At 41.9% G+C, this 14,243-nt stretch overlaps 1 protein-coding gene across 1 annotated transcript in view; it reads left to right on the top strand.

Moving 5' to 3' along the window:
- LOC121578159 (calcium/calmodulin-dependent protein kinase type 1-like) overlaps positions 1-9,397 on the top strand; it is a 69,432-nt gene extending 60,035 nt beyond the window's left edge. Inside the window, exons 5-12 of the mRNA XM_041892312.2 lie at positions 789-927; positions 1,676-1,802; positions 2,411-2,486; positions 3,577-3,689; positions 5,573-5,651; positions 6,399-6,486; positions 8,357-8,531; positions 8,779-9,397. Coding sequence (XP_041748246.1) covers positions 789-927; positions 1,676-1,802; positions 2,411-2,486; positions 3,577-3,689; positions 5,573-5,651; positions 6,399-6,486; positions 8,357-8,531; positions 8,779-8,885 — 904 coding nt within the window. The 3' untranslated portion in view covers positions 8,886-9,397. The remainder of the gene's footprint in view (positions 1-788; positions 928-1,675; positions 1,803-2,410; positions 2,487-3,576; positions 3,690-5,572; positions 5,652-6,398; positions 6,487-8,356; positions 8,532-8,778) is intronic.
- The last annotated feature ends 4,846 nt before the right edge of the window (positions 9,398-14,243 follow it).

Genomic DNA, 14,243 nt, shown 5'->3' with positions numbered 1-14,243 from the left:
ACTGGTCTCCACAGACCAGTACATTGCCTTGGGCCTGAAAGTGACTAATCTCCCCCTCTAGAATGGAGAAACTCTCTTAATTGAAGTAGGGTGACTCTGAGGGGGGAATGTATGTGGCACAGAGGAATACGTTTTTATCTGTTAAGATAGCCTCCTTGTTGTTGATTTTTAACCAGATAAAGAATTAACCTGTTTTGATGAATTTGATTGAATTAGTTGGTTCAGATTTATACCATAATAGCATTCCCTCTGAGTCTCTGCTCTGTGTGATTCATTTTAATTTGGTGGATGGTCCGATTATCTCTCTATAACCTAGTCGACAGCCAGTGGAAACATCACCTCTGCACCATGTTTCCTGTAGTACTACAATATCAACATCATCAATTTCTTTCAGGAAGTCTGGGTTTCTGCTCTTTAGCCCAAAAGCAGAGGACTTCAATCCTTGTAAATTCCAACATGCAACGTAAAAAGATTTCATAACTGTTTTTTCTTTACCTTCAAAAAGAGATAAACACTCACAATCCAACAAGTACGATTAAAATAGGATTTTTCAAATAACATAAACTCTTAATATGCAAATGTGATTTGTTAGGAATACTGTAGGTCATAAATCGGGGACAGATTGGGGGACTGGTGTGGAGTATGAGTTAAATACATGTTTTTCTTGTTTGGAAACAGCAAACCAGTGAGCGGACGTTCCCTTTTCCTGTATGTATTGGACCTTGTTTAGTATTATGGATGTGTGTAAAGCCTCTCCCTTTAATGTTTGTCCTGTGTGTCTCTATCAGGGTGTCTGGAGGGGAGCTGTTTGACCGCATCGTAGAGAAGGGTTTCTACACAGAGAGAGACGCCAGCCAACTCATCCACCAGATCCTGGATGCTGTCAAATACCTCCATGACATGGGCATCGTACACAGGGACCTGAAGGTACTTCAACTCTTCACATACAAACACGCACACACTCACACTCAAACACATACACATGCACGCAAGCACACATACACACACATCTCCATGACATGGGCATCCTACACACGTACCTGAAGTTAGGGCTCAGAAGAGGGGAGAGGGCTGATCTGTTTTCCTTCTTCTTGGAGAGTCAGAATGTAAGAACTTGTACACTACTCTTGTGCAATGGTAATGGATCCTGTATAAATAGATACAGAAATGCATTAGATGCTGTCCGTTAGATTAGTACTCAAACAAAACAACCACTCCCATTACGCGTTGTCTTGAACTGCCACACATCCATGTCTCGTGTTCACCAATGTGAGAAAGCTGGAAATCGTGGTTCATTTACATCCCAGGCTGTAAGAAGAGGTGCCAATGTGCTGCCTCAACAACTTGTCTTGCCAATTCTTTCTTACCAGAATCGTTAAGGTTTCTGTGAGAAAATCTTCAACTAAAACAAGTAGTAGTATTTTTTACTCTCCTCTCTTTCTCCCTTCCTCTCTCTTTCTCCCCTCCTCTCTCTCTCCCTCTGTCTCCTGCTCTCTCTTTGTCTCTCTATATTTTTCTCTCTTTTCTTTCTCTCTCTCTTTTTTTCTCTCTCTCTCTCTCTCTCTCTCTCTCTCTCTCTCTCTCTCTCTCTCTCTCTCTCTCTCTCTCTCTCTCTCTCTCTCTCTCTCTCTCTCTCTCTCTCTCTCTCTCTCTCTCTCTCCCTGCCTCTCGGTAGCCAGAGAATCTGTTGTATTACAGTATGGACGAGGACTCTAAGATAATGATCAGTGACTTTGGCCTGTCTAAGATCGAGGACACGGGCAGTGTCATGTCTACAGCCTGTGGGACCCCAGGATACGTGGGTAAGGTGTGTGTGTGTGTGTCTGTGGATGTGTGTGCGTGATCTCTCCCACTACCCCCTCACTCTCTCCCTGATCCATTTACAACCTCCTCTGAAGCATGCTATTATATTGGAGTGCTATTGTGTCAACTGTTAGTGCTTCAAAAGCACACACTCTCTCAATTCAATTCAAAGGGGAAACATATGTTTACATTGCCAAAGCAAGTGACATCTCTTTCTCTCTCCCTTTCTCTTTCTCCCTTTCTTTCTCCCTCGCTCTCTCCCTTTCTCGCTCCCTTTCTATCTCTCTCTCTCTCTCTCTCTCTCTCTCTCTCTCTCTCTCTCTCTCTCTCTCTCTCTCTCTCTCTCTCTCTCTCTCTCTCTCTCTCTCTCTCTCTCTCTCTCTCTCTCTCTCTCTCTCTCTGTTTGATGTTGCCCACTAGAGCTCTGATTGAGAGGGTAAAAAATAACTTCAATGGGCTCTGTCTAAGTCACTCTCTCTCCCTCTATCTGTCTCCCTCACCCCCTCTGTCTTTCTCAGTGCTCCTCTCCCTCTCTCCATCTGTCTTTCTCAGTCTCACTCTCTCACTCTCTCCATCTTCTGACTTCGCTGTTTCATGTTATTGGCAGCTCCTGAGGTGTTGGCTCAGAAACCGTACAGCAAAGCAGTAGACTGCTGGTCCATCGGAGTCATCTCCTATATTCTGTAAGTCATCTGCTTAGTACGCTAACACAAATACCGTCCCTCAGACTCTGTATACTGGTGCCTGTGCATTTAAACATCTGTTGTATTCATGGGTTGCACCTCAGTCACTCTGTCGCGTCGCGGCAGGTAGCTTAGTGGTTAAGAGCGTTGTGCCAGTAACCGAAAGGTCGCTGGTTCTAATCCCCGAGCCGACTAGGTGAAAAATCTGTGGATGTGCCCTTGAGCAAGGCACTTAACCCTAATTGCTCCTGTAAGTCGCTCTGGATAAGAGCGTCTGCTAAATGACTAAAATGTAAAATGTTATGAATGTTCTACATAACGCCGCAGCCATGATAATAATAATAATAATATGCCATTTAGCAGACGCTTTTATCCAAAGCGACTGATGATTGATGCCTAGTCATTCTGAGCGGGGGCTGATGACTTGGAAATACGATGACAGTGCTAAAGAAGGCAAATCATTTGTAGATAACAACTTTGCCATCATTATGATGTCGTCAAATTTACTTTAGAGAGAGGGCAATGTTGCCATTAGCTACCAAAGTTCGTCAAAAATAGCTAGCAATGCTAACATTAGCTAGCAAAATTTCAGTGCTGCTCAAACTAGCTAGCTAAATACTGCATCTAAAGTCAATCTGGTGACATCGCAATGATGACAAAAGATTTTCCAACAAATTATTTGCCTCCTTTTAAAATTATATTGTGTTTCCAAGCCACTGTAATGCACTTTTGATGAAATCTTAATTAGCGGCAATTGACAATGCATTGAGTAGAACATTAATTTGCACATCAGTCTTCAAGAAAACGTTCAAAACAATACTGTGATGAAACGTGCAAGCCATGAATAGTGCACTCGATAGAGCAGCTCATTCCAAATGTTCTAAAATTCTAAAATGGCTCTGTGCATGACCTTCACACCCCCACATTTATGTCTGAGAAAGTACGGTCCATCTGTGGCTGGGACTCTTGGCACTTAATAGCATAATAGGGATATTATATACTTACAACCAAATTTCAATTGGGTATTTTATTATCTGGGTTCAATGTATAGAGCAATAAGTGTTCCCTCATGTCATATGAACTTTTTCAGGTTATGCGGATACCCTCCGTTTTATGACGAGAACGATGCTAAGCTTTTTGAGCAGATACTGAAGGCAGAGTATGAGTTTGACTCTCCGTACTGGGATGACATCTCCGATTCAGGTAGCTTATACCGCCTTTTTTCTTTCTTTATTTTTACAAATAATAATGATCGGGACAAACAGAAAAAAGACAAAGAGGATCACATAAACAAAACACAATACAAACTGAATCAAATTCAAATAGCATGAATCCTTTTCAATGATCTGTTATTGTTTCAATGACATACAGTGCCTTGCAAATTATTCATCCCCCTTGGCATTTTTCCTATTTTCTTGTATTACAACCTCTAATTTAGATTAGATTTTTATTTGGATTTCATGTAATGGACATACACAAAATAGTCCAAATTGGTGAAGTGAAATGAAATTCTAAAAAACAAATAACGGAAAAGTGGTGTATGTATTCACCCCCTTTGCTATGAAGGCCCTAAAAAAGATCTGGTGCAACCAATTACCTTCAGAAGTCACATAATTAGTTAAATAAAGTCCACCTGTGTGCAATCTAAGTGTCACATGATCTGTCACATGATCTCAGTATATATATACACCTGTTCTGAAAGGCCCCAGAGTCTGCAACACCACTAAGCAAGGGGCACCACCAAGCAAGTGGCACCATGAAGACCAAGGAGCTCTCCAAACAGGTCAGGGACAAAGTTGTGGAAAAGTACAGATCAGGGTTGGGTTATAAAAAAATATCTGAATGTTTGAACAACCCAGGGAGCACCATTAAATCCATTATTAAAACACTGAAAGAATATGGCACCACAACAAACCTGCCAAGAGAGGACCGCCCACCAAAACTCACAGACCAGGCAAGGAGGGCATTAATCAGAGAGGCAACAAAGAGACCAAAGATAACCCTGAAGGAGCTGCAAAGCTCCACAGCGGAGATTGGAGTATCTGTCCATAGGACTACTTTAAGCCGTACACTCCACAGAGCTGGGCTTTATGGAAGAGTGGCCAGAAAAAAGCCATTGCTTAAAGAAAAAAATAAGCAAACACGTTTGGTGTTCACCAAAAGCCATGTGGGAGACTCCCCAAACATATGGAAGAAGGTACTCTGGTCAGATGAGACTAAAATGGAGCTTTTTGGCCATCAAGGAAAACACTATGTCTGGCGCAAACCCAACACCTCTCATCACCCCGAGAACACCATCCATCAACCCAACACCATGTTTTTCATCGGCAGGGATTGGGAAACTGGTCAGAATTGAAGGAATGATGGCGCTAAATAAAGGGAAATTCTTGAGGGAAACCTGTTTCAGTTTTCCAGAGATATGAGACTGGGACGGAGGTTCACCTTCCAGCAGGACAATGACCCTAAGCATACTGCTAAAGCAACACTCGAGTGGTTTAAGGGGAAACATTTAAATGTCTGTCTTGGAATGGCCTAGTCAAAGCCCAGACCTCAATCCAATTGAGAATCTGTGGTATGACTTAAAGATTGCTGCACACCAGCGGAACCCATCCATCTTGAAGGAGCTGGAGCAGTTGTGCAAAGCTTATAGAGACATACCCCAAGAGACTTCAGCTGTAATTGCTGCAAAAGGTGGCTCTAGAAAGTATTGACTTTGGGTGGGGTGAATAGTTATGCACGCTCAAGTTTTCAGTTTTTTTGTCTTATTTCTTGTTTGTATCACAAGAAAAAATATTTTGCATCTTCAAAGTGGTAGGCATGTTGTTTAAATCAAATGAAACAAACCCCCCAAAATTCCATTTTAATTCCAGGTTGTAAGGCAACAAAATAGGAAAAATGCGAAGGCGGGGGGTGAATACTTTCGCAAGCCACTGTAAATTACATTTGACTGTGAATGAATACCATGACTACTTTGTGTGGATTTGTAAGTCATTGATTATACTGTATTATCTCTGGAGATAGTGTAAATTCGTAAGGAATCAACATTGTTCAGTAATGATTTGAAAGTGTTGTTTTTTTCATTCCAGCTAAAGACTTTATCTGTCACCTGATGGAGAAAGACTTCATGAAGAGATATACCGCTGATCAAGCACTTCAACACCCCTGGTAATACAAGCTTTCCCTAACCCTAACTCTAGCTACATGTCCACATCCCGGTTCAACCCTAACCCCAGCCTCAACCTTAACCTTAACCCTAAACCTAAACCTAGCCTTAACCACAAACCTAAGCTTAGCTTAATCTCCTCATCCCGATACAACCTTAATGCTACACTCTTAGAAAAAAAGGTGCTATCTAGAACCTTAAAGGGTTCTTCGGTTGTCCCCATAGGAGAACCCTTTAAATAACCCTTTTTGGTTCCAGGTAGAACCCTTTTGGGTTCCATGTAGAACCCTTTCCACAGAGGGTTTTTCATGGAACCCAAAAGGGTTCTACTTGGAACCCAAAAGGGGTCTACCTGGAACCAAAAACGATTATCCTATGTGGACAGCCAAATAACTATTTTGGAACCCTTCTTTCTGAGAGTGTAGTCTCAACCACAACTCTAACCCTAACCATAGCTTCATGTCAACATCAAGGTTAAACCCTAACCCTCAACCACAACCCTAACTTCATGTCAACATCAAGGTTCAACCCTAACCTTAGCCTCAACCACAGCAACAACAACCACAACCCTAACCCTAGCTTCATGTCCACATCCTGGTTCCCCAAGCCATTCAATGCATTCTTGCGTAACATTCAGGCTGGTTAAACCAGGCGAGGATATCTACGTCCCATAACTCAAACTTTAAACTTCTGACAGCTTGCCCCCTCTTTGCTGTCTCTCTCTAAACTCTCTCTTTTCCGGTTTGCAGGATCTGTGGAGACACAGCTCTTGATAAGAACATCCATGAGTCTGTCAGTGCTCAGATCAAGAAGAACTTTGCTAAAAGTAAATGGAAGGTCAGTGGCTCAATATTACTGCTTTGATAACTCTCATTTTATTTCTATTTTTGTTCTTCTATCTGTCTCTCTGTCTCATTTACACTACATGACCAAAAGTATGTGGACACCTGCTCATCGAACATCTCATTCCAAAATCATGGGCATTAGTAGGAGTTGGTCCCCCCTTTGCTGCTACAACAGCCTCCACTCTTCTGGGATGGCTTTCCACTAGATGTTGGAACATTGCTGCGGGGACTTGCTTCCATTAAGCCACAATAGCATTAGTGAGGTCGGGTACTGATGTTGGGCGATTAGTCCTGGCTCGCAGTCGGCGTTCCAATTCATCCCAAAGATATTCGATGGGGTTGAGGTCAGGGCTCTGTGCAGGCCAGTCAAGTTTTTCCACACCGATCTCGACAAACCATTTCTGTATGGACTTCGCTTTGTGCACGGGGCAATGTCATGCTGAAACAGGAAAGGGCCTTCCCCAAACTTGCCACAAAGTTGGAAGCACAGAATGTCATTGTATGCTGTAGCGTTAAGATTTCCCTTCACTGGAACTAAGGGTCCTAGCCTGAACCATGAAAAGCAGCCCCAGATCATTATTCCTCCTCCACCAAACCTTACAGTTAGCACTTTGCATTGGGGCAGGTAGTGTTCTACTGGCATCCGCCAAACCGAGATTCGTCTGTCGGACTGCCACATGTACATATTACCTATTACCACATATTACCTCAACTACCTCAACTAGCCGGTGCCCCCGCACATTGACTCTGCAACGGTACCCCCCTGTATATATAGCCTCCCTACTGTCACTTTATTTTACTGTATATATAGCCTCCCTACTGTCACTTTATTTTACTTCTGCTGTTTTTTTCTCAACACTTTTTTTGTTGTTGTTTTATTCTTACTTTTTTTGTTTAAAATAAATGCACTGTTGGTTAAGGGCTGTAAGTAAGCATTTCACTGTAATGTCTGCACCTGTTGTATTCGGCGCATGTGACCAATACAATTTTATTTTATTTTATTTTATTTGAGATGGTGAAGTGCAATTCATCACTCCAGAGAACGCATTTCCACTGCTCCAGAGTCCAATGGTGGTGAGTTTTACACCACTCCAGCCGACGCTTGGCATTGCGCATAGTGATCTTAGGCTTGTGCGCGGTTGCTCGGCCATGGAAACCCATTTCATGAAGCTCCCGACGAATAGTTATTGTGCTGACGTTGCTTTCAGAGGCAGTTTGGAACTCGGTAGTGAGTGTTGCAACCAAGGACAGATGATTTTTAAGCGTTTCAGCACTCGGCGGTCCCGTTCTGTGAGCTTGTGTTGCCTACCACTTTGCGGCTGAGAAGTTGTTGCTCCTAGATGTTTCCACTTCACAATAACATCACTTACAGTTGACTGGGGCAGTTCTAGCAGGGCAGAAATTTGATGAACTGACTTGTTGGAAGTGCCACGTTGAAAGTCACTGAGCTCTTCAGTAAGGCCATTCTACTGCCAAAGTTTGTCTATGGAGATTGCATGACAGTGTGCTCGATTTTATACACCTGTCAGCAACGGGCGTGGCTGTAGTAGCCGAATCCACTAATTTGAAGGGGTGTCCACTTACTTTTGTATATGTAGTATATATGGTTCCTCTGTTTTTTATAGTGGTTGTATAAATCACTGTGCATTTATCACCTTCCCTTCCCTTTTCTCTTTCTCTATTTCTCTCTCTCTCTCTCTCTCTCTCTCCCCCGTCTTCTCTCTCTCACCCCCCCTTCTTCCCCCTCTCTCAACCACCTCCCCCTGTCTCTCTCTCCCCCATTATTCTCTCTCTCCCCCTCTCTCTCCCTCTCCCCATCCCCCCTCTATCTCTCTGTCCCTCCTATCACTATCCCTACACAGCAAGCATTCAATGCCACAGCAGTGGTGAGACACATGCGGAGGCTGCAGCTGGGTACCAGCCTAGAGAGCCCCAGCCAGATCACCCCCACAAGCCCCTGTCATGCCCACACACTCCTGTTGCGGGAGGAGGATGAGGACGAGGAGGAGGAGGGACTGGGGGTAGAGGAGGAGAGCTGTAAGTGAGACAATACTGAGCCTGTACCCCACTCAGCCAGCCACCTCTCTCTCACTCTCACTCTCACTCTCACTCTCACTCTTACTCTCACTCAGACTCTCAATCTGTTTATCTCTCTGAGCACGTAGCCTACAGTACTGTGGAGCCTCTGAGCACGTACAGTGGTGTGTACAGTACTGTAGTGATACTCTAGTAGTACAGCACTGTGGAGTACTGTCCCTGTCATCTCCTCTGCTCTCCTCTCCAGTGTCATACTGTGAGGATGGGCAGCGGCGCGGTAGTGCAGAGGGCAGTGCCGACCGGGACAGTCTGACGAGTTGCACCTACTGCTGCAGGCCAGCCAGTCGCATCTAAGTGGCCACAGACCCTGCCCCTTTGTCGCCATGGGGATATGTATGTTTCCATGGAGCCACCCAGTGCCCGCCCTGTCCGCCTAGTTTGGCCATGAATGCAGAGTGATGTTATGACAGGCTGTGTCCAGGAGAGTAGGATGGTGATGAGTCAGCCAGCAGCCATGTCCAGAGCCACCTTCTAGCTCCAATGCTTGCCCAGAATAAACCATCTACAGTTCCTTTTAGAGGGGAGTTTTGGATGCAGGGATTACTTTGTTAAATTCAGGTGTCCACAAACACTGATATTTGTGCAGAGTGTGCGGTAACACTTTACTTGACACCCAGCATCATAACACGTTATGACACGGTCATAACCATGTCATAATATGTCATAACAGCTGACATAGCTTGTCATAACCTGTCATAATATGGTCATAACACTGTAATGACCAATATATTTATGTCTGTTGTGACATATATGGCATTATTTTATAGCTGGTTATGACACCTACATAAGAGTGTCGAACCCCACATTTATTCAAATGTGTTTTTCCCTGCCAAGAAGTTTCCTTTCGTTTGAAAGTTTGTTTCTTAAGTCCTTTGTTGTTGTTGTAATGAATTCTTTACAGTCATGTTTTTTTTCATCATATTTTAAATAACTTGCAGACACTGTCAAGAAGCATTATGACCATCATAATCATATAAGCCAGATAGGCCTATCACGTACATGCCCATGTATCAGTCATCAGTCAAAAACAGGGTGCCTTGTCCTGCTCCTGAAATCTGCTCCTGCATTCATCCCAGTCATCAGCAACAGAGCATTGACCTATGTGCATGTCTGACATCAATTTGTGCGCAATTACTGTACAATGTTCATTTAATATGGTCGATTTCAGAAAATGTTATATAACATAAACATACTGTTGAGAAGTAGGCTATGGTGTAATGGATTGTTTTGCCTTGTGTGGTAGGTTTTGTGGGTTTTTACATTTTTATGTAGGTGTCATAACCAGCCATAACAGGTCTAAATATGTGACATGACAATGTTATGACCATATTATAAAAGGTTATGACAAGTTATGTCAGCTGTTATGACATATTATGACATGGTTATGACCATGTCATAACGTGTTATGACGCTGGATGTCAAGTAAAGTGTTACAGAGTTTACACATACCTAAAACTGTTGTCATATAAGTATGGTCTTTGACATCAGGCTTCACAATTGATGGAGAGTTCCTTCACTTTAAAAATCAACATATAATTGCTTTTAGTACCAGTTAATCAACTGTAATGTTTTTTTTTTTTATGTTTTGTCCCATTTGGCTCATTATCTTACCTGTGTTTGTTTTGGTTTTGAAGTTTACAGCCCCATCAGAAACACTTTCTGGGCTCTGGATTGACTCTGTATTCTGGCTCAGACTTGGCTCGTAAAAGCTTTTCTGGTTCGAGGCACCTGCATGCGTCGGTTGAATGAAAAAATGTGAAATGTATGGCTAATAAAGGGATACTTTTTTATTTTATGGCTGTTCTGTTACCAGAAGTTCACACTGAGATCCCTATGGCAACACACAGACCGTATAGCCTATCAGATTAATCCTATACACCTTCTCAGCCAATGAGCATTTCCATAGTAGCCACACCACTTAACATGAGAGTTGGGGTACCACAGGGTTCGATGTTGAGACCATTTCAGTTATAAATAGTTTGCAATTATATTTCACGTTCTAGGGAATCAAATCAGTTGTATGCATGACATTTCTATCTGCAAAGGTCCCTAAATGTTATGTCCATTTAAACAATATTACACCCCTGTCCTCCGTGGTGGTCGGAGGGATCTCAGTGTTTGTTCTCTGGCTGCTCTGTACTTTGCACCTATCTCTCGTGGAAGAAGTATCGGTCTACCGTCTGCATGACCTGGTTATAATATGTTTACGCGGTTGATGATCAACATAGAAATATAAAAAAATATGTATATGGTTATTATTACTACTCTGTTGTCCTGATAAACATTTATTTCTGTAATTCTGAAAACTATATAATGTGAAGTGAGAAGTTGTTGACAACGTACATATGTGTAGCACGGTCTGAACTGTAACGTTACCTTAACCTCTGCATTGACTATTTGATGGTCATCTCTACCCAGTGGCACACTGACGCCGTCTCCCTGGTAACCATGTTGATTTAGTTTAGATTACAACTCTAGGATGTACAATAAGTTGTTGTGGGAGTCTGTTTATTTGTTGTTTTGTTCACTTAAAGTTTTGTAGTCTGTCTCAACCTACTAAATAGAAATAGTCCCTGACCCTGACCCCTCCCTTTCCCTGTTACTGTGTAACAGTTCTGATTGTAACATTCAACATGTTGAGTGACAAAGACAGACCTGAGTTCAAATACTATTTGAAATCTTTCAAATACTTTGAGCGTTTGCTTAGGAGTGGAAAGATAAAGCCAGTTCTCTAACTACGATGACAAGACAGAGTGCAGTCTGATAGAAAATCTCAAGGTACAGTGTTACCTGCTATGATTACAGTTTAAACACATCAATAAGGCTGAAAATGACAAGCCAAATGGGTAGGCCTATAATTATAATTAAAGATTTAGGGCTGTATTCAATCTGTAACACTGAAGTTCAGCATTATAGCGTGATTGAAATTTAAAGGCAATGTTCCCGCGTTAGCAGAGACTGCATTCACGGTAAACACTGTATATGTCGACTCAATCGGAAATTACCTTTATATTTATATTTCGCAATCGAAACCGCTTCAGCGATACAGATGGAATAGAGCCCTTACTCTGTTTGGTTCACGCTGCGCTGCATTTTCACTGCTGTTCGGATTGGATACCAAATACTTATTGTTAAGTTCAATCAGAGGTACTAGCTAAAGCCTTCTAGTTGAGCTCTACCTTGTTTAGGCCAATGACCTGTGTTTGGTCCATAGCAGTGACTTCATAAGGTTATAATTGCTCAAAAGCAATCATTCTGGCTTCACAAGACAGTGACTGACTGCAGAATGGAAAATATGCAAACTCTGTGTGAATGGCTTCATGTTATATGTTAGGTATAATTGCTGTTGATGACTTTGTTGATCACCTGATAACCTGTGTTCATTTGTTTGGTAAAGACTGTTAAACCTTTCCTTGGTTCCTATTTGTTTTTTAAGAAACAGATTTATTTGACTCATGACAAACACATATTTAAATGGGAAAGAAACGTGTATGAAAAAATAATACTCAAAATGTTTATATTATAAGTATATATATATATATTGTATATCCTCTTTTGTAAAAGCTGTTTTGAGCTAATAATGTATGGATGCAATGCATCATGACTTATTGATCAACACGTAAGGAAGGAGACAATGATTTGTACCTTCAGATATATGATCGCAGGAAATTAAATAAAACTTCCTTGTCTATGCATTGTGTGATCTGTCATATTACTGTCATTTCTTTTATTTAGTTAGGGCCACGTTCATTAGGCACCAAACAGAAGAAAACAGACTCAAACAGGGAGGGATTTTAAGAAAACATTCATTTTCTGTTTCGAAACATTTCAAAATGTTTTGCTACGGTGTGCCCTACTGAACACGACTCAGTACATGGCATTACAGTGAGTGTCATAGTATGTTATAATAATACCATTGCTTATACATGTAGCTTGTGATCTATTCTGCCATCTGGTGGGGGCAGTATAAACCCGAACGTGGCTGATAGAGGTTGTTTGGTACAACAGACATAGGATGCTGTCTGTTACACTAAAAATATATAAAATATAAAATTGACATTTTCAATGTCCGTTTTATTTATGACCAAGTACAAATGTGTCTAAGGACACTGTGTCACCAAACATAATGATTCATTTACATTTACGTCATTTAGCAGACGCTCTTATCCAGAGCGACTTACAGTTAGTGAATACATTTTTTTTTTATACTGGCCCCCCGTGGGAATCGAACCCACAACCCTGGCGTTGCAAACGCCATGCTCTATCAACTGAGCTACATTTCTGCCGGCCATTCCCTCCCCTACCCTGGACGACGCTGGGCCAATTGTGCGCCGCCCATGAGTCTCCCGGTCGCGGCCGGCTGCGACAGAGCCTGGATTCGAACCAGGATCTCTAGTGGCACAATTGGAGCGGGAAACTGAAGAGGGAGGGATTTTAAAGCTAGGGTGTGTGGAGGGCACGATATAAGATGGAGAGAGGGCGGGGGAGGCTACTCTGCAGACCAGCTTCCTTTTATTGAAATTCAATAAAGTAAATCTTCATTCAACAAAAACTCTGTAAGAACTTTGATTGTTAATAAAGTATAGTGATGAATTTCCACAACACTACCATGCATATGCTTTACATAGACCACTGCGCCACTCAGGAGTAGTCACTAGTATCACAAGGTGAATGATGTATATTATATTTGTTTGGTAAAGACATTCTTCGTTGAACCGTTCCTTGGTTTTGTTCCCACTTGTGGGAATTGGCCTATATGGATAGGGCTAAATGGAAATGTTTCTTATAGAAGAAATATGTAAAGCATATGCATGGTAGTGTTGTGGAAATTCATCACTATACTTTATTAACAATCAAAGTTCTTACAGAGTTTTTGTTGAATGAAGATTTACTTTATTGAATTTCAATAAAAGGAAGCTGGTCTGCAGAGTAGCCTAGCCTCCCCCGCCCTCTCTCCATCTTATATCGTGCCCTCCACACACCCTAGCTTTAAAATCCCTCCCTCTTCAGTTTCCCGCTCTTTTATTGCTCCGCCCACTCCCTTTGTCTATGGTGGCGGCTAAATTAGACTTTCATTCAGTTCAGAATCAATAGTAATACCCTCAATCAATCCCTTATCTTGCAAAAACACTCATGTTTAGTTTAAACTCTGTTCAACCCTGGCGCCGCTCTTCATCACTGTTTGAGGAGAGAGACAAAAGGGCACAGGATTAAGTTCTTGCCTAGCCACAGAGAATGTTAATAGTCCACTAAAAAATCTTCAACAGTAGCAATTGAAGATGATGGGACAATTATTAGACCAAAGTTGAGGACACAACAGTTCACCTGACACAAGACTGAGTCCAAACATTACGCTGTTGATTTATTTGCATTTACATTTACTGTACTTTTCACCGTGTTTGTTGATAACAAAATATGATGGAAACACTTCTCTGATTGGAAAATATGCTGATTTTAGAATATTTGTATGAAAATCTGTCCCCAATTGGATGGAATATAAAACTTATTAACCTAATTTTTTTCTTCTCTCTCTTGGCTGTACCATTGATGAACTAGAGCAAGCACACTTGTAGTTGTTTTGTTTGGAACACAACCCTGCATCCACACCATCACACACTTGTTCTATTGCCAACATGACTAGCTAAGTTATAA

This window comes from Coregonus clupeaformis, chromosome 12 (genome assembly GCF_020615455.1).
Source record: "Coregonus clupeaformis isolate EN_2021a chromosome 12, ASM2061545v1, whole genome shotgun sequence".
Lineage (NCBI taxonomy): Eukaryota > Metazoa > Chordata > Actinopteri > Salmoniformes > Salmonidae > Coregonus > Coregonus clupeaformis.
The sequence above is the reverse complement of the archived record's forward strand: the minus strand, read 5'-3'. Positions and strand labels throughout refer to the sequence as shown.